We start from the raw sequence: 21,454 nt of genomic DNA on the forward strand, positions 1-21,454 counted from the left end.
AGTCCTGCATCAGGCTCCCACTGGGACCCTGCTTCCCTCTCTGCCTATGTCTCTGCCTCTCTGTGTGTGTGTGTCTCTCATGAATAAATAAATAAAATATTTTTAAAAATAAATAAATAGTTTTAAAACAAGATATGAAGACTGTGGAGTTCTGACTTCTCTTAGGCCGTGTTCCTTACACATTATAACAATGCCATGCCCACATTAGTGTTCCAGTTTCATTAAGAGACATTAAATTAAGGTCTGAGAGGCAGGCGGATTCCTAACTGGGCTCCTGTTCCTAATATAATTTCAAAACAGCTGCAACCCCAACCTCATATTATTTAGCCCAGATATGCTGTCTTCTGCTGGATTGTTTTTGTTTGTTCATGGATTAATTCACAGATACATTGTTAAGAAATATGTGACTGAAATGAATCCATAACACAACATGACTCATACCCATCTCGATCACTCTCTTTTTACTGAAGTAAACGTCACATGCTATGAAAATCATAATGTTAACCATTTTGAAATGCACAATTCCGTGGCCTTTGGTACATTCACAGTGTACAACCACCACCATTATCCAACTCCAAAACATTTCCATCACCCAAAAAAGAACCCCTGTACCCATTAAGTAGTCATTTTCCATTCCTTCTCCCCTCAGAGCCTGCCAACCTCTAGGCAGCTTTGTCTCTATGGATTTGCTTGTTCTGGATGTCTCAGACAAATGGAATCACACAATACATGACTTTTTCTGTTTTGCTCCTTTCACCACATGATGTTTTCAAGGCTCACGTATGTGTGCTTCATTCCTTTTTGTGGATGAATAATCTGTTGAGAGGATGTACTACACGTTGTTTATCCATTCATCAGTTGATGGGTATTTGGGTTTGACTTTTTGGCTATTATGAATGGTGTTGCTATGAACATTAGTGTACCAATTTTTGTTCAAACGCCTATTTGCAGGGTTTTGTGTATGGGGGGGGCGAATACCTAGGGGCAGGATGTTGCTGGTCATATGGAATTCTGTTTAACTTTTTGAAAAATCGATAACATTCTAAAGCTGCTGCATTATTTTTTATTTCCATCAGCAACATGTAAGGTTTCCAATTTTTCTACATGCTGGCCAACATTTTTTTCCTTTAAAAATTATTATAGCCATTCTAGTGGGTGTAAATGATATTTCCTTGTCAATCTTTTTTATAGATAAGTAATTCATCATAGAAACCACTTCAGAAACAAGCAAGCAAACAAACAAACATCTTCATGTCAGGTCTTAAGTTTTCTTCTTTGGTATATAAGACTACCACTAAATGGAGAGGAGATTTTCCTAAGGTGAGCTGCGAAGGAACATGTGAGAGTCTGAACAACAGAGCTGTGCTTTACTGGCTCCCATCACCTACTCCCCCTGGAGCAACCATGATCAATGCCAAGGCATTTAAATGATGACTGTTGAAATGTCAGCCCCCTGAAGAATAGCCAGGTGTCTTTAGTCAGTGATTGGCAAAGAGGCATCTAAACCATTATGAGGCTTGGCTTGTAAAAAAGCTCTTCTGGGGGAAAAAATGGCCATTAAAAAAAAAAAAAAAAAAAAACTTGATGAACATTCTTTTCTTTCCTCTCCATATGTTCAGTATTTTTTAAGGAAGATAAAACACAACTAACCATCAATTCCACATCCCATTTTCATAAAAGGTAAAAAAGTAATTTGTTTAGATAAAGTAATGGGTTAAATAGCTTGGGCCTTATGAAATTTCAAATTCTTTCCTAGCACATTTCTCATTAATAATTCAGTGTCCATTGTACACCTTCCTAGGAGGGCCTGACATAATTTATCTTTGACTGGTATAATCAACACACTACAGAAGTCATTCTTTCCCCTTCAGGAGCATTTAGGTTCAGGAACTAAAACACATATACGCAGAAGATTGCCCATACAAAACAAGGGGCGATAGGAATTATACACCCCCCCCCCCCCCAAGTTCTGCATCCATTTCTTCATGCTGAACTGTCTGGCTTCAGTGAGGAGTTGAGTTTCTGTTTCAGATTGCTCTCCTGAGTGCAAACTGTAGTGATGGGGGCGCAGGGGGTGGGGTGGGTGGGGTGGGCAGGGACTTGAGACCCAGGGCACCATGGGCACCCCACCTGGTTGAAAGGAAGGAGGAACTAACAAGAAGCTGAAGACAAAGCTCAAGCTTGAAAGAGGCCCTGCCCTAGTCTGCTGCAGGTCAGTCTTCCTGGGGCCACTTCAGAGAAAGACCTGATGGGTTTCGCAAAGGGACAGGAGGGCTGGGTGGACTGATCCTTCCTTGGACTGGAACCGGTAGAAAGCCAAAGCGAGCCTAGACTAGGGATGGTGGGAAGTCCCAGAGGTGGTTAAAAATCACGGTGATTGAACATTCAACCTCCTGCACAGAAACCATTCAATCCTTAAATGCAGCAAGCGAGTTTTAGGCGTGCCTACATCGATTGATTCCTGTCTCTTCCAAGTTTCGGAAAGTAAACCAGAACGGGGTCACACGTCCAGGGGCCTCAGAAAAGGCTGAAACCCTGGTAAGTCGCGGAAAGCCCCGGAGGTCTTCCTGCCAGTTTGTGGAGCTGGTGCCGGGGCTGGTCACCCGCACGGCGGGCCGCGCGTGGGTTTCGAGGAGCTGGCATCCTTGCTCTCCCGGGGCTTTACACTCTCCTCCCCGGGGCCCGCCAACTCTCCCGGGTACAAAGTACAGCAGGGACGCAGGCGGAGCCTCTCGGAGCGGCGCAGCCGTATCTCTGCCCAGTGCACACCTAGATGGATTTCCAACGCCGCGCCTGGCACGTGGGGGAGGGAGCCCCGGCTCCTGCCGTGCTCCCCGCCGCGCGGCCTCCTTTCTGCGGCCCAGATTCCTCTGGGAGGCGCAGGGGGCTCTGGGCACCACAGGCTTTATTAGGAGATTCGCAGGGGTTCACTCGGGCCCCTAAATCCCTCCCGCCGGCGAAGAGCTGCCCGCGGTGTTGGAACGCAGGACCTCCTAAGGCGCGCGGTGTGTGTCCTTCCTCCTCCTAACCCCGCTCTGGGTCAGTCGCAGCGACTCTAAGACTGTCTGCGTGGGCGCCTGTGCGCGGGTCCAGCCCGAGGACAGGAGTGGCACCGCGCGAAGGACGTCACGGGCCGCCAGCCCGCACGGCACTCTGCCCGGGCCATCTACGCGGCGGGCCGCAGGTGGAGCGCCCTGGGTAAGGGGGACCCACAGCTCGCGCGGCGGGCCCGGAGGGGCAGGGCGAGCGCGAGGTGGGGGTAGGGCCCGGGACGATCGCCTGGGAGTGGAGTTGGGGGTGTCTCGGGACCGGGCAGCGACTGAGGGAAACTGAGCTGAACTCCAGACATCAGTGCCTGGGGGCTGCTTCCCCGGACAGGAGCCGGGGGGGGGGGCAGTGGGGGGGGGACGGATTCTACACCCGCCCTCCAAGAAGGCGTTCCCCCTGAGGGATGGGTACAGGGTACCGCAGGGGAACCCCCTCCCCAGAAGCAGCTGCCAGAGTTGATCAGAGCACAGCACTGGGAAGGAAAAGCGTTGGGCAAGGGGTGGTAAGCCACCTCCACCGCCTCCCCCCTCCTCCCCCCACCCCCACCCCCACCCCCACCCCTCCCTCTCCGTAGCTGCTGACGCGCTGGTGGTGCCTATTAATCATTCACCAGCCCGGAGCCGCGCCACTTAATGGCTGTGCGGCGCGGGGCTCCAGCCCGCCGGCCGCGGCTCTCGGCGCTCGCGTGTGCCCGGGCGCCCCGCAGCCTCCAGCCTCCAGCCTCCGGGCAATGCGCCCCGCCGGCGCCCGTCCGAGCCGAGCTTCCCGCGGCCGCCGCCCGCTCCCCCAGGGGCCCGCTGCAGTGAGCTCCCGGCGGGCGCGCGGGCGGGGCCCCGAGTGAGCGCGCGAGCGGCGGGGGCGCGGGGAGAGCGCCCGGCCCGGGCGGCCCCGCCGGCCCCCGTCAGCTGAAATGTTCCCCAATGGCACTGCCTCCTCTCCTTCTTCTCCTAGCCCCAGCCCGGGCAGCTGCGGGGAAGGCGGCGGCAGCAGGGGCCCCGGGGCCGGCGCCGCGGACGGCATGGAGGAGCCGGGGCGAAACGCGTCCCAGAACGGGACCTTGAGCGAGGGCCAGGGCAGCGCCATCCTCATCTCTTTCATCTACTCCGTGGTGTGCCTGGTGGGGCTGTGTGGTAACTCCATGGTCATCTACGTGATCCTGCGCTACGCCAAAATGAAGACGGCCACCAACATCTACATCCTGAACCTGGCCATCGCCGACGAGCTGCTCATGCTCAGCGTGCCGTTCCTGGTCACCTCCACGTTGCTTCGCCACTGGCCCTTCGGCGCGCTGCTCTGCCGCCTCGTGCTCAGCGTGGACGCGGTCAACATGTTCACCAGCATCTACTGTCTGACTGTGCTGAGCGTGGACCGGTACGTGGCCGTGGTGCACCCCATCAAGGCGGCACGCTACCGCCGGCCCACCGTGGCCAAGGTGGTGAATCTGGGCGTGTGGGTGCTCTCGCTGCTGGTCATTCTGCCCATCGTGGTCTTCTCGCGCACAGCGGCCAACAGTGACGGCACGGTGGCCTGCAACATGCTCATGCCTGAGCCGGCCCAGCGCTGGCTAGTGGGCTTCGTGTTGTACACGTTTCTCATGGGCTTCCTGCTGCCCGTCGGGGCCATCTGCCTGTGCTACGTGCTCATCATCGCCAAAATGCGCATGGTGGCTCTCAAGGCCGGCTGGCAGCAGCGCAAGCGCTCGGAGCGCAAGATCACCCTGATGGTGATGATGGTGGTGATGGTGTTTGTCATCTGCTGGATGCCCTTCTATGTAGTGCAGCTGGTCAACGTGTTTGCCGAGCAGGACGACGCCACGGTGAGCCAGCTGTCGGTCATCCTGGGCTACGCCAACAGCTGCGCCAATCCCATCCTCTACGGCTTCCTTTCGGACAACTTCAAGCGCTCTTTCCAGCGCATCCTGTGCCTCAGCTGGATGGACAACGCGGCCGAGGAGCCTGTCGACTACTACGCCACGGCCCTCAAGAGCCGCGCCTACAGCGTGGAGGACTTCCAGCCCGAGAACCTGGAGTCGGGAGGCGGCGTCTTCCGTAATGGCACCTGCACGTCTCGGATCACGACTCTCTGAGCCTCGGCCACGCGAGGGCCCTGCGCACGGGAGGAGGAAGATGAGGAGGAAGGGAGGCCGGGTGCGAGAGGTGACAGTATCCCAGGCGCCTGGGTGTGGCGGGGGCAAAGTGGGGCCCCGGCACTGCGTGCGCGTGGGGGGGAAGTCGCGCGACAAAGCTGCCTCGGGCACTTGGCTGACAGGTTGGGGAGGCTTGCTGGCTCCCTTCTCCTCCGTCGGCTACGTTCGGCCCCTCCTCCTCTGCGCTAGCACTGCCTCGCCCCGCTGTGCGCCCCGCTGTGCTCCCCACTCTGTAACTTCGATCTTTCCTTCCGCCCCGTCCTGCAGGTGCAGATCACGAACTCGTTCACGTCGTCAACTCGGCCTGACTGTCCGCCCGGCCAGCCGTTATTTTTGTTTAAGCTGCGCCTCGGTTACCGCCACGGGCTTCCCGCGGGGTGAGTCCCCAGCTCGCCCTCCGCCCCGCCCGTCCCGCCGCGCCCCTCCGCCCGCCAGGCTCCGCGGGGTGCCCCTAGCGGAGCCTGGGGAATCGCCGCTCTCGCCGTGCTCAGCCCTCGGTGACGGGAAGTAGGACCCGAGAAGGACCTGGGCGGTTGGTCTTTCCTCCTGCTCTCGGGTGGGGTCGTGCCCTGCGCGGAACCCCCTCACCTCTTCCACCCCACCCGCGGCGGAGCCAGGGGCTTAGTGAAGTCGGTCCCGCGCTTCGAACCGCAGGCGTCGTGCAGTCCCCAGCCAGCCCCCCCTCTTGGAGCAAAGAGGAACTGGCAGCAAGCGAGCGACCCGGGAGTTTTGAGAAGGTTCCGGGCTTTGGCAGGGAAGCGAAACCACCCTCTTTTCCGCCCCGCGACCGGCGCTTTTGAGTTCAGAGCCAGCGCGGGGCGCTCCGGGGTCAGCGTCCGCCGGGCCGGGCAGGGCCGGGCAGGGCAGGGCCGGGCGCGCTCTCTCCGCCGCCCCCCGGGGCCTGTGCGGCCACTAGCGTTGCTCCCGCGCCGAAGCTTCAGGCGGTGCAGATGCAAGAGCAGCAGCGGACTCGGGTTCCCGCCCCGGCTTATCGCGAAGCCCAGGCACCCGGGCCAGGACCCCGGGGGCGCCTTCGGGGCCTCGGCCAATCCCGAGCGCATTGCTGCCGCCCGCGGGCTAAAGAGCGCGGCCCGCCTGGCCGCTGAAGGTTGCTGCCTTTCAAGCGGTGCCTAATACGTTCTTTTCTTGTTTGACATATTTATTTATTTATTTGTGATGTTGGAAGGTGTGTCTGTGCTTTGCTTTTCCCTATTTGCCTAGCCCAGGGCCTTTTCTTCAGGACCCAGGGGGCGGGGGTGGGGACAGGGGTGGCAGTGAGGAGGTGGGGGTCTTTTTGTGCAAAGACCCCTCAAAACCTCTCCTCTTTGTTGGGCCTTCTTTCCTTATCTTTTTATTTTTGCTTGTGTTCAGTGAAGTTTGGAGGTTCTTTTATACTTTTTCTTATGTAGTCTCTTGTTTGTCTTAATAATAAATAAATAAATGATAATGTGGGCTAGCCACCTCCCAACGCAGAGTGGAATGTCCTGAATTCCTTTCAGCATTACCCTATGTACGATTTTATTTATTTTTTTATTTTTTTACATATTACGCATATTTATCTTGCTCCATTGTCATAAATCCATGAAACAATGTGAGGCTGGCAGGAGCACTTGCAGATATGAGTGTTCAAGAAAGCGCTCAAGTCTGGAGCTGAGAAATCTGATGCAAGACAGATCTTAATCAGTGCTGAGAATGTCCCTCCCTGTTTACGTCCCTGCTTCTTCTGGGTTCCAGCATAGGCCATTCTAATATACAATCTAGTTAACATTGTCACTTCTTTTGAACACATTGAAAGTAATTTGTGTCTATGTTTCAATCTTACCAATTATATTGGAAGCCTTGGCAGGGCAAGGACCAATAATTTTACTTCTGTGTATTTCCTGTATTGCTTTAGTATGCTGGCATGTACATAGTAGGCACTAAATACATGTTTGCTGGTTGGTTGTTTAAGTAGGCCAGAGTGTATTACAACCATTGGAAATAACTAAGTCTGGGGCTGTCAGGTTCTCTCACTGACATGATACACAGTGGTTGAAATCACTACGGAAAAAAAAATGTTTTGTGTAATATTTGCTTCAAGAACATTGTGCTTTCCTGAAAGCAGTGGCCAAGAGTAAAAATGTCTCTGATGTTTTGTTTAAAATAATGAACAAATACACACTTTTGGTTCTACATCATAAAGTTTAGGTCTGTTTCTTAATGATAATATATATTATTACTCCTTTGGAAAATGGATTTTTAATGGTTAAGAACAATGAAATTTATGAATCTTAAACATTATCCTCTTAAGGGGATTCAAATCTAGTGCTCTTAAACCTGTTACCATTGTAATATTAACTAAATAAACAAATGTATTATGTTGTTGCAAATTGTCTGACTTTGCCTTTTGAACTTTACTGTTTCAGGGGATTATTTAAAAACACATATACACCGGCTTGGTTGCTTTGTGTCTCACTTAGGTTGTAAGAAAAGGGTTTCCAGATTACGTTTGGACATTTTACCAAGATTGGGGTTATACTTTGAATTTTTTTTTTTTTAAAGAAAAGTCTGTTAGTTCAGAGGAAGAGGAAAAACAATTTTGAGTCAATATGAATAGGAAGCAGTGCAGTGGCCTGTACTCTCTATGGTTTGCTGTTGTCACCAAATTTACTAGATGGTATCTCAATCTCTCACAGATTAAATTACTGTCTGCCCTCATTTATGACCTCAGGCTTTGTTGTGGGAGCTAAATAATTGCTGACTTACATCCTAGGGAGAGATAACAGAGAAAAAACTGGAGAGAGAGAGACACAGAGAGAGAGAGAGAGAAACAGAGACAGAGACAGGGAGAGGGAGAGATTGCCTAAAGATGTTCCAGAGAAAATGGATTACATAAATAGGAAAATCAGATTTCATCATAAGAGAGTCCTATTTTATGCTTTGTTCAGTGATAGCCGTTTCTATCCCAAGAAGAATTTAAGGTCTTATTAGAGGAATTTTTTTAACAGACTTTATTTTTTAGAGTAGTTTTCTTTTCATAGCAAAATCAGTGGAAAGTAACATTTTCCAAGCAGGCAATAGCAGTGATTCCAGAACCAGAGTGGTGGGTGGGGAAGTTCAAAAAACTCCAAATGCCCTGTAACTCTAGGCTTTATAGTTCTATACATTATCTCAATATGACTAAGGATAACTGGATTTGTCTTTTTAAATTATTTTTAAAAGCTGGAGCAAGATGGTAAATTGAACTCATAATTTAGATGTGCAGAGAAAACATTTTCCTGTTTTGGTTTTAACTAACCTGAACTTTATTCTAGGCCCCTTCCAACTGGCTAGCTGGGAGAAAAAAAATCAAATAAATATTCAAACATCCAATTGAGTTAATGATTTAACTCAATTTAACTTTGAAATTGAAAAAAAATTCTAAATTTCATTTGAATAAGTTTAGACAGTCTCCCAGCTGGCCTCCTTGTCCTCTCTAGTTAGCCTTAAAATGGCTTTGAAGTGAAGATTAGGAAGAGGCTTTATGCATCCTAGTGGAGGACATTTGGGGGGGGGGGGTCCTTTGGAAAGGGGCTCTCCCTGCCCTTGGGTTTCTGGGAACAGGTGTTTTCCCCCTGCAGATGATTCCTTTCTACAGTCTGTTGGAATCTGCAGCTTCTGGAGTCTATGATCCAACCTCTCAGCTTGATGAGGGCCACACTAAGCTTCTGTGGGCCGTGGACCTTTCAGTCTTCCACAGTGTTCCTACAGTCCCTCAGAGACTGGGGGGCTACCTCCAGCATCTGTCAAGGAGTGATCTCACCCTGCCATAGGCAGCCCCATGGTGAACCCCTTGGTTCAGTGGCTAGGGGTTCTAGGGTGGCTCTGGACTGGTGACCCTCAGGATCTCCTGTCTGTGTCTTTTTGGGTGGCTCCATCTCAGGTCTTTTCTGCCTCTGCTTACCATGGTCAACTTTACTTTTTCAAACCATTCTCCTCACATTCCCTTTCCACTAGAGGAAAAACATAGGAGAGGAGTCTTTTATTCTTAGCCTTTGATGTACTGAAGCAAAATAAAAGGATTTAGCAAATCTCTGTACAATCCCATACCCCAACTGCCTCACCTGATTTCCAAGCCTTTTTGAATTGCCTAGAAGTTGAAGATTTCCACCTTTCCTATCCTAAGGTGATGAACCTCGCCTTGGAATGAGAGACTGCAATGAAACATGATTTATGGAGGAAGTTAAAATGCATCATTTTAGAGTCTGTGCACTATTATCTCTCTTACTAGTGACCCCTGTGCTCCTAGGGGAGAATTCCTCAGGCCATCTTCCCACACAATATCCCCCCAAGAGGATTATGTTGAAAATCTTTGATGCCTCATCTAATTCAACCTTGACCATTGTACAAAATGCCGTATGCATGATTTTGGCCTGAGAAGAAAGCCAAGGTATTCTCCTGGAGGATACATTTTTTTTTTTTTTTTAAGAAACTATGATACAGTTCCAACTTATTGTAAATAAATATTAGAGATATCATATCAATTTAAAAAACACCTTGCTTTGTAAATCTCGCTCATCACCTCATTCAATGTACCACAGCAGAGAGGTTAGACACTCAACTGAAATAATTGATAGATATTCACAAAATTATTACAGTGGTGTGTGCTTAAGAAAATACAGTATTGCAAAGGCTATGCTGCTATCTTGTCACACCATACACCTTTGAGCTAAGGAGAGTCTCTTCCACATATTCAGATGGAAATCTTGTTTTTCATTCAACACATTTCAATTTGCTGGCTTTAAAAGAAGGCAGAGAGGTTCAACATTGTTACATGGTTTCCCTGGAGGAAGGCAGGTATAGAGATAATGGTGTAAGTGATCATTTGCTACTTTGTTAAAGATCTAGAGACAGGGTATTATAGTGAGTGTATTCATGAAAGGATTTGTAGTAGGGATGATCAGATATAGTCCAGCTTCTGATTTCAACTATAAAGGAAAGGAATGTGTTTCTGCAATGATGACAAAGTTGAGGAGGCCTGTGAACAGAAGTAACCAGTGCAAAATAAAATATCAAAATACCTTTTTGTCAAACTGTTGAGTAGAGAGGAACTTCATCTAAAAAGGAGCCATAATTTAAAATAGACACACTTTGGTAAAATAGACATCACTTTGATAATGAGCTTAATTATTTTCAAAACATATATTAAACTCAATCTTATTAGTCAATATTTGGAAATATTACACTCTTTCAAGACTGAGACTACCGGCATGATCTCAAAATTCTTTGGAATAATAGTGAATTAAGACTCTAAAAAAGATGTCTTTAAGCTAGTATGATTCAAGTCTTCAGTTTTGAGTGGACAAGAAGTTAAAAATATGAGAGGTGGGGAATGCTACTAGCTAAGCCCTGTGGTGGGGTTCAACTCTGCAAACCTGCCTCATTGCCTACATGCCCAGACTGGCTACAGATAAAGGCCTCAGGAGTACTCCCAGCTTTAAAAATTTAAGAAAGATTTACTATGTATCAGAGTCCACTTGGAGGAGGATGCCTTGTGGAGACACTAGAATATCATGTACAAAAATAGTTCTGACTTTCATAATAATAACACCTGTATCAAAAGACAGTACTGCATTTACATTTAAAAAGGGAGAGAAAAAAAGGGAGAGAGAAAAATCCAAGACACGATAGGCAAGCAGGAAAATATTGTACAATGACATATGTGGTTTACATGACTATTCTGGGAAAGGCTGTCTAAATATTGATGGACGATAGCACTCACTGTGTCTTTCTGTCTCTATAACCCTTGAACAATTCATTAATCTGGCTAATATTATTAGCAGTGGCAAAATGTCTATTCAAAGTCAATAATTAAATTAAACATTCTCCTTCATGTCCAATGAGCCACTGTAACTAGCAAATCAAGTAGATGTCTATATGCTTTTTTCAAAGGACTCCTGAGTCTCCCTATACGTATATAAACTCTGTGGAAACTGAACCTAAAACACACACACACACACACACACACACACACACACACACACCACGTACCTCAAACAAAAAGGAATCTTTTAATTGGTGAAATAGAACTTTAAGACTCTGTCCGCCCCCCTACCCTTTCAAGTTCCCATCCCCTAACCCTTCTGTCCCCAGCTCAGAAGCCTTTTTTTCCCTGGCTTTTCCTACTTCTCCCAATGGAGCTCTTCTCAGAAGACTTCTCAGAAGACGATTTCCTTTGATTTGTAGTTTATATCACTGACAAAGCTTCAAGTGTTATCGTCCAGAAGCAAGGCTTTTTAATAAGGGTGTATAGTATCAGAACATCAGGCAGCAGTATCCTGAAGTCACACCTTTGTCTAAGGGAAATATTTCTTAACAAGTGGTCCATGAGCCTTGCATCAGAATCACTCAAGAACTTTAAAAAATTTATATTCTCTTTGCTCCACTATAGAGGTTTTGATTCATTAGGTCTGGGGTGAGACTCAGTGTTTCTAAAGAACACTAAAGTTCGAAAACTAACGGTCTAAGGGTGAAGTGCATGGAGTTTGCCATCAGCAAATGTAGCTCTACTTTATTAATAGTATGATACTGAGCGAGTAAATCTTCAGAATGTGTGTTTTGCTCATTTATAAAAGCAGATAATAATACCTCCTTTTTAGGGCTGTTGTGATGAGACATATGCCAAATGCCAAAGCCATCAGAACTCTTTTAAGTGTGAATGAATGAAAATCTAATTAGCTCACACAGCTGAAAATTCTTGAGGGTGGGAAGCTCTGGCTTCAGGGTATACTTGATCCATAGCTCAGTAAGATCTTTTATTTTATTTTTTTTCATTTTCTTTTCTTATCTCTGATTTTTGCCATGCTGACTCCATTCTCAGATAGGTTAGTCCTTTGTAAGTACAAGATAGCTGCGGAAAATTAAACACAATATTTTTCCAGGTTCAAATTTCAAAAGAAAGAGTAAAAATGATTCTCTCTAATTGGACTGTTTGAGATAGTTCATCTGTTGGGAGGCACCACTCCACATCTCTCATCCTCCATATATCCTACTGGGTCTGCCAAGAATAAAGGCCCTGACTGCTTTTTTCCTGGATTATTTATCAAGGTTCTGTTTGTAGCAAGAATATTGAGCAATCAGGTAGCATCTCTTTTAAGAACAAGGAAGCCTTGATTACTGCCTGCTAAGAAGCAGTGGTTCCCCCAAGGGCAGTGACACAAACCCACAATATCCAGATAGGCTCATGCTGCATCAACTCCATGAGAATCAGAAGCAAAAGGAACTCATGCAAATCATGTTGCTTACTGGCTGCACCACAAGTAATAAAAACCTTTGTCTCTGACCCAGAAATCTTGTGTCTTCTGCCAGCATCTATGAAACAACAAGAGACTCACTTATTAACTTGTAAGTTAAGTAAAATCAAATTTCAGACACTGATAGTATCTACCACTGAACCCATTAGCAAGTTCTGGAGAATAGTTTTGCCTAGACCTGAGTTCTATACCCAATCCTTGGAGTTGGGAGAGTCAACTCTGCCCAGAGTTGGGATGGGATAGCAGGGTGGAGCCCAAAAAAGAAAAGTGAGATACAATTACCCAAAGTAGATAATGAAAGGTAGGTTATGTGGCAAAAATAAAATTAAATAAGAACCATCTACAACTGCCCAACACAGATCCAGGAACCAGACAGACCGATAGATTGATACAGTTATCTCAATAAGTGACAGATTCTATTATCATTATTAACCATTATTGGTATATCTACAAGAGAAAGAAAAAGTGATTCATGTTTTAAAATGCTTCTACTTCTTGTCATATCATTAAGTGAATGGTGTTAGATTAAATATATAAAACTTTGCTTCATTTCTTTAAATGTAAGTACATATGAAACTTGAGCAAAATATATTTTTATTCATATATTTTTTCTCTGATAAAGAATATGGTAATATTATTTATTTGGGAAACTCCAAAACATCTCACAGATATTGCTGATAGGTTCCAAATGACTTCAAGAGAATTAATCACTTTGTGCATCAGATTCTACATCTTTAAAATGAGAATAATTAGATTAATAATAGTTTATTACATTCCTATAAGATAAATGACATCATTCACACATATTTTAAATAAGGTTATAAGGGTATTTTAATGTTATACACAGCATACAGTTTGATATATTGAAAATGGCATTGAGATCAGAAGTATAAATGAATAAAGCATGAAGTGAAATACAAAGATTTGGTTGACAACTCTGAAGCTACATTTTAGCATCAGCAGTGGGGGAAAGGTTTACTTTAAACACAGTTTTAAGTAATAGAAGTAAGACAGCCCAACACAGCCAAGATAGGTACCAATGATTAGTAAAATAATATCCAAACAAATTTCCTTCTGTTTTAGTGTGGCTCACAAATATATTTGTGCCACATATTTAGGGCCTGAGATACCATTGTGAAGATAACCAACTCCCATGAATTAGAGTGACAGCTTCAGTTCCCCTCAGGTTTCATAGCAGTTATATAAAACTGTCAGTAACCAAGGTTTAAAATATAGCAGCAGGGCAGGCAGAGGAAGGAAAGAGAAGTAACATTTATTCTGTACCTACTTTGTAAGTGATACATTTGCTAGGTGCTTTTTATGTCACTCATTTGGTCTTCCTCAAGATTCCTATAAACTAGAAATCTCTATTTTTCTTACAAACAAGGGGGGAGTGGGGAGGGAGTGGGGGAAAGGGAGAGGGGAGAGAGAGAGAGAGAGAGAGAGAGAGATCGAGAACTGCCCAGTATGGTAAAGCAGGTGGTTGGAAGAACCAGAACAAACTTTCTGACTCCAAGAACAATGATCCTTCTACCATATCAGTTAAAGTCCTTTTAAATGTCACACAGAGTCCATTCCGTAAACTCATAGAAATGGGAAAAGTCTGACTATTGCCTCAAGTTTTACAAATCACAGTGACCAAATCCAAAATGTCAAAATGTACCGCTCTGCTAATGGTCTGTACCTAAAGAAGAATAACCAAATAAATTATTGGCAAATACTAAAGGAGCTATATTACTTAGAACACAGAGATGATACAATTGCCTACAAAAAACACCAGTTTCATCTCTAAGCCAAATGTACCCATGTCAAGAACTCCACTGAGTACATCTGAGGCCTCCCCGTACACGCTCTTCCTCTAAAGAGGGAGACCTGGTAAGACAGCGATTAACTAGGTGGGGTCAGGAGTCAGAATGCATGGTTAAGAATCCTGGCTTTCAAAGCCACTAACTAGTGACAATGGACCAGTCATCCACCTATGCCTGATACTTTTTGTTTTGTTTTGTTTTTTAGGGAGAGAGAGAGCAGGTGCACACTCAAGTGCAAGCCAGAAGTGGGGAGGGGCAGAGGGAAAGGGAAAGAGAATCTTAAGCAGGCTCCTGCTCAGCATGAGCTGACACAGGGCTCCATCTCAAGATCTACCCAGATCATGACCTAGGAGGAAATTAAGAGTGGGAGACTTAACGGACTGAGCCACCCAGGTGACCCTATGCCTCAAACTTCTTAACTGAAAAATGAGAATTAAAATACTTTCTTTTCCATAATGTTAGCAGAGTGACACATAAGTTCTTTTCGCTTTTTTTACACACTTTAATAATCCTTTTTGTTAACATAACTATCAGAGATAGCAATAGTTCAAGAACACTAAAAGCAGAGTTTACTTTTCACTTTTGAAAATAGAGTAAATATGTTCCAATAATTACTAATTAAATAATTAAGAAATATTAAAATAATATTAGATACTACACCTTTAGTGGCCATTAGAATAGGACAAAACTGGAGTTTAAAAAAGCAAAAGTCTAAATGAGTAATATTAATTCAGTTCCATAAACTATTGTAATTAACTTTTAGGGCATTAGAAACAAGTTGGGTTCTTTCCTCTCTACTTAACCTAGTAAGGTTAAGGTAACACCTAGTAAGGTGTTATGCTATAACAATAGTATAAAGTAATCAAAACACATTAAACTAATTTTTTAATCTGGCATTCTTCCCAATTAACAGGTCATATCATTTATCAGGATACCAATTAAATAGAATCCACTGAATTATTCAAGTGAATGGATTCTAGTTAAGAAAAGATGAGAAACTAAAATATATATATATATAGAAATATATATATATATATATATATATATATATATATATAGAAAGCTGGTATTACAAAATTATAAAACAACTTATTTTCTTATAATTTTTTTATGTTATCTCATTGAATCTATGAGCAACAGGAGTAGTGTGCAAAATAAAGAGGTAAATATGCAAAGCACAACTTCAAACAGCTGTGGACACTTTAAAGCTGGGGTCTGCCAAGTATTTCTTCGAAATGAGTGCTGTCTCACCTGCAGCTGCATCTCTCTTCTCATTTGTAAACCAAGGACGTGTCTATAAGAATAAAATTGAAGACTGCACTGATTCTCCTGTTAGTCCTTTCCCTATGGCAATATCTCCCCCAAAGTAAGAATCTGAAGAATCATTACAACCAATAGCCTGTTACCTCCCATTTTTTAAATGGAATAAAACTGACTCTACTCTAAATTGAGTATATTATTCAAATTTTCCTATCATTTTCCCAACAAAGGCACAGAGGAGATGAAGGGGAAGCATTTGGCAAGCCAAGTGATGGGTCTTTGCAAAGATGATGAGCAGCATGAACAGGATGGAAGGTCAACCGGAATTTGCTTGGGCAAAACTCAGTGTATGCTCTCTCTTCCTAGAGCACAGATGGCAGGAATGCCCAGTTGTTTTCCACTAGTCTATAAATTCCCTTAGGGTTATTTGTTTTTGACTTCTCAGTGCCTAGCCTGCCATCTAACAGATATACAGTAGTTAGGTACAGGGACTGTGGAGCTCAGTGACTTAATAACTCTGTGACCTCAGGTAAATGACTTCATAGCTTCACCTTAGCTTTAATTTCCTCATCTATAAAGTGGGGGAAATACTAGTACCTACATCCTAGGATTGTTATGAAGGGTAAATAAGCTAACATTTGTAAAGTATTTGAACAACACTTGGCATGACGCGTTTTCTAAGAACTTAGCAAAATATCATTACATTAAATTGATGGATTTATTAAGACAAGGCAAAGCTTTGAAGTCACTGATTTTGGTCTTGGGGCCATCGCTTACTTTGTGAGTATCTCTCTCCTTACCTGTGGTCTTCTGAGATCTTCCCCACATAATCATTTCATTCTCACATGTCAACGAATTTTCTAAAGTACAAGTACTTAATGACTTAAATTATGAATTCCTTAATCATAAGTGTGCTTGCTTTTTTTTTTTCTTTTAGAAAGAGAGAGAGAGAGAGAGAGAGAGAAAGCGAGAGTAGGAGCAGGGCAGAGGGAGAGGTAGAGAGACAGTCCTGAGCAGATTCCCCTGCTGAGTTAGAAGCCCAGCTAGTGGCTTGATCCCATGACCCTGAGATCATGACCCAAGCCAAAATCAAGAATTGGACACTTAGCCAACTGAGCCACCCAGGTGCCCCCAGTGTGCTGGCTTTTTGATGATAGATAATAAAAATGGCTCTCTAACCTGGCTCCACATCAAACACATCTGGAAAGTCTTTTAAAAACCTAAGATTCCTGGGGCACCTGGGTGGCTCAGTGGTTGAGCTTCTGCCTTTGGCTCAGGTCTTGATCCCACAGTCCTGGGATGGAGCCCCGGATCAGGCTCCCTGCAGGGAGCCTTCCTCTCCCTCTGCCTATGTCTCTGCCTCTGTGTCTCTCATAAACAAATAAATAAAATCTAATTAAAAAAAAATAAAAACCTAAGATTCCTAATGCACAGCTTAAGAAACTCCTAAAAATAAAACCTAAGCATCATTTGGAAATAAGGTTTCAACAGGATTCTGACACAGATGGTTTCACTAACAGTATTTGGGGACCCCTCCCTACAGATTAAAAAGACTTCACAAAGAAGTCTTTGCACAAAGAAGTGCAAAGGGGAGGACCTGGAGAAGAGATTGTGGGGACTGTGATTAGTCTATACTCATAAAGGTGGTGTTTTTCTTTTTCAATCTGTCATCCTTTTCAAATTTCACCACACCATCATCAGAATTGCCTGGGACCCCAATAGCCCTTTAGAGGCCTTCTGTAAATCTCCCAAGTACAAGGGTGTTGTTGCCAACCCCTCTTTTACTCTTATCATTTTCAAGAGCAATGGAAAATCTTCAGTCTATTATTTTTCCTCTTTAATATCTATCCTGCAGACACTTCTCTTCACGGGAACCAGCCAGGCTTTGTACATACACAAGTTTCTGCAGCTTTCCTTTCTATATCTTGTAATATTCTTCTAGGTCTTGGTTCATGCCCCATTAGTTATTCCAATTAAGAAAGAGTATATAACATGCATAACTTTAACTTCTTCCACTGCATCTTTTTCTATTTAGTTCATGTGATTAGCACATGAAATATAAAAGTCAAATTTTGAAAGTGCTTTGAGATCACTGAGCAAAAGCAGACTTTGTTTCTTGGATATTTTAGTTCATTAACATTATAGAGAATGGAGAGTGTGCTAAGGCCTAAAGAAATTGTGATTGTGAGCAGTGGGAATGGTGGTAATGACACTGACTGCTATTACCTCCATCATCCTTGTTATGACCTCCTGGCTGTGCAGCTGTAGTTGAAGCAGCTTCAAAGGAGTGAGTTATTAGCGTTCAGATGAGAAACCATAGGGTCTCACTGGATATTTAAGGCCACGATAAAGAAAATGAAATGGAGGACTAATGACTTGGAAAAAAAATCAAGTGACAGATATGACTATAAAGGGAGAGTGTAGGGCATACATTTAATAGATCAGAACAATATTAGCCAGGGTATAAAAGTATGGTAGCCCAACATCCAAGAATAATTCAAATAAATATTTGTTTTCCATAAGCTGCATAAAACTAAAAAAATAAACATTGGCCAATAATGTGAAATAACAACACATTTTGTAAAGAACTCTCTAGGAATAGGAAAACAAACACTTTTTTTTTTTTTTTTTTAGTCAAAAGTATTAGAGAAAGAAAATCAATGCTTAAAAGGTCAATTCCATTTAATTTTTTTTCTCATAGTCTTTAGTAATATATAATAAGTGTTTAGTATCAGGAACATTTTTTTTTTTTTAACAAAAGTCGCACCTATTTACTTCTACTCTCCGATTTCATCACCATTGAAGGTTAGTTTTGAGTTAGAAAGTATATCTTAATAGTATGTCTAGGTAAGTTAAAAACTCAAATAATATTCTTTAAAATCAAAGATTCATGATAACATGACCCTGTAAACAGCCTACTTCCATATCTTTGCTTCAATTGTTTGTCCCCCAAAATGATTTATCTCTTTTACAAAAATAACAAATTTTAAATAGCAAGTTTGCAATTGTGGATTCTTAAAATATCTTCTTGAAATGGTTATATTCATATTATTTCCTCACTGGAGTAATGCCCTATATATGGATTAACATCCCTAGACAAGTAAGATTGGTTAATAATATTTTGCACAACTGAAGTGTTATGAGAAAAAGGTCCTTAAAAATGTGTTTTTCTTTTCCCTGAGCTTTGTCTTTTTATGAAATCAGAGTGAGTCATCATTCATATTGGCCAGGAATGCCCAGCCTTTGTTCTTTAGGGTAAAATTTCATTTGTCCTGCTATAGTATAAATAAATAATCTGAATCAGTGATTTTTGGCATGAAAATAAGAAGATGTTGAAAAATATACATTTGTTTCACATATTAGGAGAGAGGTTTGGCAGCACCAAGTATTGTTATATTTATTAAACACATTATTTATAGGATCTAGTTTTTACAAGGGCACATCAATCTTTAGATTACCATAAAAACTTGCTCTAGAGGTGCATGGGTGGCTCAGTCATTAAGCATCCAACTCTTGATTTTGACTCAGGTCATGATATCAGGTGGTGAGATCAAGCCTCAAGCCAGGTGTGGAGCCCACTTGGGATTCTCTCTCTTTTTCCCACGTTCACATGCTCAAGCGCTCTCTCTAAAAAGCAAAATTAAACTGCTCTAAATTTCATGAAATGTATAACTAATGATTGACAGATTTTTTTAGTTGATATAGTCTTTTGTCAATAAATAACTTTTAAAATTTTACCCAAGTTTTCAGAATTCCGGTTTCCAGAATTTATTTTCTACCTCAGTAACTAGATTTAAAGAAAATGATGTATTGAAGTTTAAATAAAGTATTATCATGACCTATGGAAAAACAAATACATAATAATCTCTTTGCATGGAACAATGCTGTAGAAAATAATATAGAATTATATTCAAATAAATCCTAATATATTTAAGTGTATATTTATCTTAACACGAAGTTTTAGTCTGGGATAGACAAAATCATTCTTTTAGTATATTTGTCTATGATTTGATTATATGTAAGTGATAAATCACTAAATCCTACTCCTGAAACCAATACTTATATGTTAACTAACTAGAAGTTAAATAAAAATTTGAAAAGAAAAAAAAAGAAGAGCAGGTCTTGACCTACAAAGGATTAGTATTATTACAGTTCCTAAGTTAGTATTTGAAAACAGAGATTAAAGTAAATGCAGTGGTTTCTTAAACTTTATTGAATTCTAGACTTTCTTTGAGTTTAAATTAAAAGAAAACCAATCTTATTTTATAGCCAGGTAGAGAAATTTTCATCTATATGACATCAAATGTTTTGATAAACATAGAATAAAATGAAGGTACAGTGAAAAAGTAATTGTTGTCACTGAGCAAATAGATGTTAATTTTCTCATTCACACAAGAAATATTTTTAATTGCCTACAAACTTGAGCAAGACAATGCAGATTCAAACAAGACCAGAGCAGGAATTCATATTTTAATGGGGGGAGACAGACAATAAACAAAATAAACACAAATATATTAAGAGCTATAGGGAAAGACACTTGGGTGGCTCAGTTGGTTAAGCATTTGCCTTCGGCTCAGGTCATGATCCTGGGATTGAGCCCCATATCAGGCTCCCGCTCAGTGGAGAGTCTACTTTTCCCTCTCCCTGTACCCCTCCCCCCTGCTCATGCTCTTTCTCTCTCTCATAAATAAATAAATAAATAAATAAATAAATAAATAAATAAAGTCTTTTAAAAACTATGGTTTAGCACCGTTCAAAGAGAGTATGGAGGAAATCTAGTATCCTGCAAGACACCGTAAACACAGTGTTAGCAAGATGTAACTAGTGGTGTCGTAGGAATGATAGAAATTGGCTTTATTTTTCTATTTGAGGTTCTGGAATATTTTTTGGCTATTCTAACCATATCAGTTTTTGTTAGTTGTTGTAGCAAAGGTTTTAACAAAGTAGCCTTATCTGGAAAAGCTGGCCAAAAAAAAAAAAAAAAAAAAAAATTAAATGCTATGATTATAGGGCAGCTAATTCATCAGTAGATTTAAGAAAAGTGTAATATCTCATTGGAATAATGTATTTTTGGGCTGGGGCTAACATTTCATTTAGCTGTTTAGCATGCTGCTTAGTTTAAGGAATTATTTCAGGGGTTTATTTTTTAAATGATTTAATGATCACAAAAGTGAAACATGTTGAATGTAATAACTTGAAAGAAATACAAAGAATAAAAATCTGTAATCTTCCACCCCCCCCAAAAAAAACACTAAAAAAAGAACTATAGTGAAGAAAAAACAAAAAGTTATGAAATGGTGTTTCTGAGTAACTAAAATTGAGTTGTCAGAAAATACCTTTCTAACGGGAAGTTATTTAAGGTGAGACTTGAATTACAGTAAGAGATTATCCTAGAAAGATTGAGGGAAAGGGAATTCCCAGCTGAGGACCTAATATGGGAATGATATATTCCAGAAACCAACTGGAGATTGAACTGAAGGATGATCAGGAAAGAAATGGCCAGTGAGAAAAGAGGAAAATCAAGAGAGGAAAGTGTTTCTATAACAAGAAGTCTTCTCTTGTGCCAAATGCTCATGAGAAGTCCAGCGAGATAAGGACAATCAAATGATCATTGAATGTGATAAAACATTGGTTGTTGCTAACCTAACGTAGCACAGTTTCAGAGGACCAAGGGGTGAAGGCCAATTGAAATTGGCTGAGGAAAGAAAGGAATGGAGAAGAAATGGAGATAGCAACTTTAGTCAACAATTTAGCAGGAGCCAGAGGAAGAAGCCAAGAAAGCATGTTTATATTAGTAGGAATAATTAGGTCAGAGGGATAAATGGATGAAAAGAAGGACTATTTCAGGAAGTGAGTTTTAGAGTGGGAAAGGCATGAGCTGGAGAGCATGCCCCCAAGTTTTGGCTTTGGCAGAAGCACGT

The 21,454-nt window shown here is 42.7% G+C and overlaps 1 protein-coding gene across 3 annotated transcripts; it reads left to right on the forward strand.

Moving 5' to 3' along the window:
- Positions 1–2,709: 2,709 nt before the first annotated feature.
- On the forward strand, positions 2,710–7,563 carry SSTR1 (somatostatin receptor 1). Of its 3 annotated transcripts, none has more exons than XM_077909100.1 (2): positions 2,710–3,198; positions 4,000–7,563. In XM_077909100.1, exon 2 carries the CDS (start codon positions 4,067–4,069, stop codon positions 5,132–5,134), a length of 1,068 nt encoding a protein of 355 aa, XP_077765226.1. In that variant the 5' UTR covers positions 2,710–3,198; positions 4,000–4,066; the 3' UTR covers positions 5,135–7,563. The 3 variants fall into 3 exon arrangements, with proteins under 3 accessions (XP_077765226.1, XP_077765224.1, XP_077765225.1); XM_077909098.1 differs by lacking the exon at positions 2,710–3,198 and having other exon boundaries at positions 3,880–5,204; positions 5,462–7,563; XM_077909099.1 differs by lacking the exon at positions 2,710–3,198 and having other exon boundaries at positions 3,880–5,195; positions 5,462–7,563.
- Positions 7,564–21,454: the final 13,891 nt, after the last annotated feature.

This window comes from Canis aureus, chromosome 9 (assembly GCF_053574225.1).
Source record: "Canis aureus isolate CA01 chromosome 9, VMU_Caureus_v.1.0, whole genome shotgun sequence".
Taxonomy (NCBI): Eukaryota; Metazoa; Chordata; class Mammalia; order Carnivora; family Canidae; genus Canis; species Canis aureus.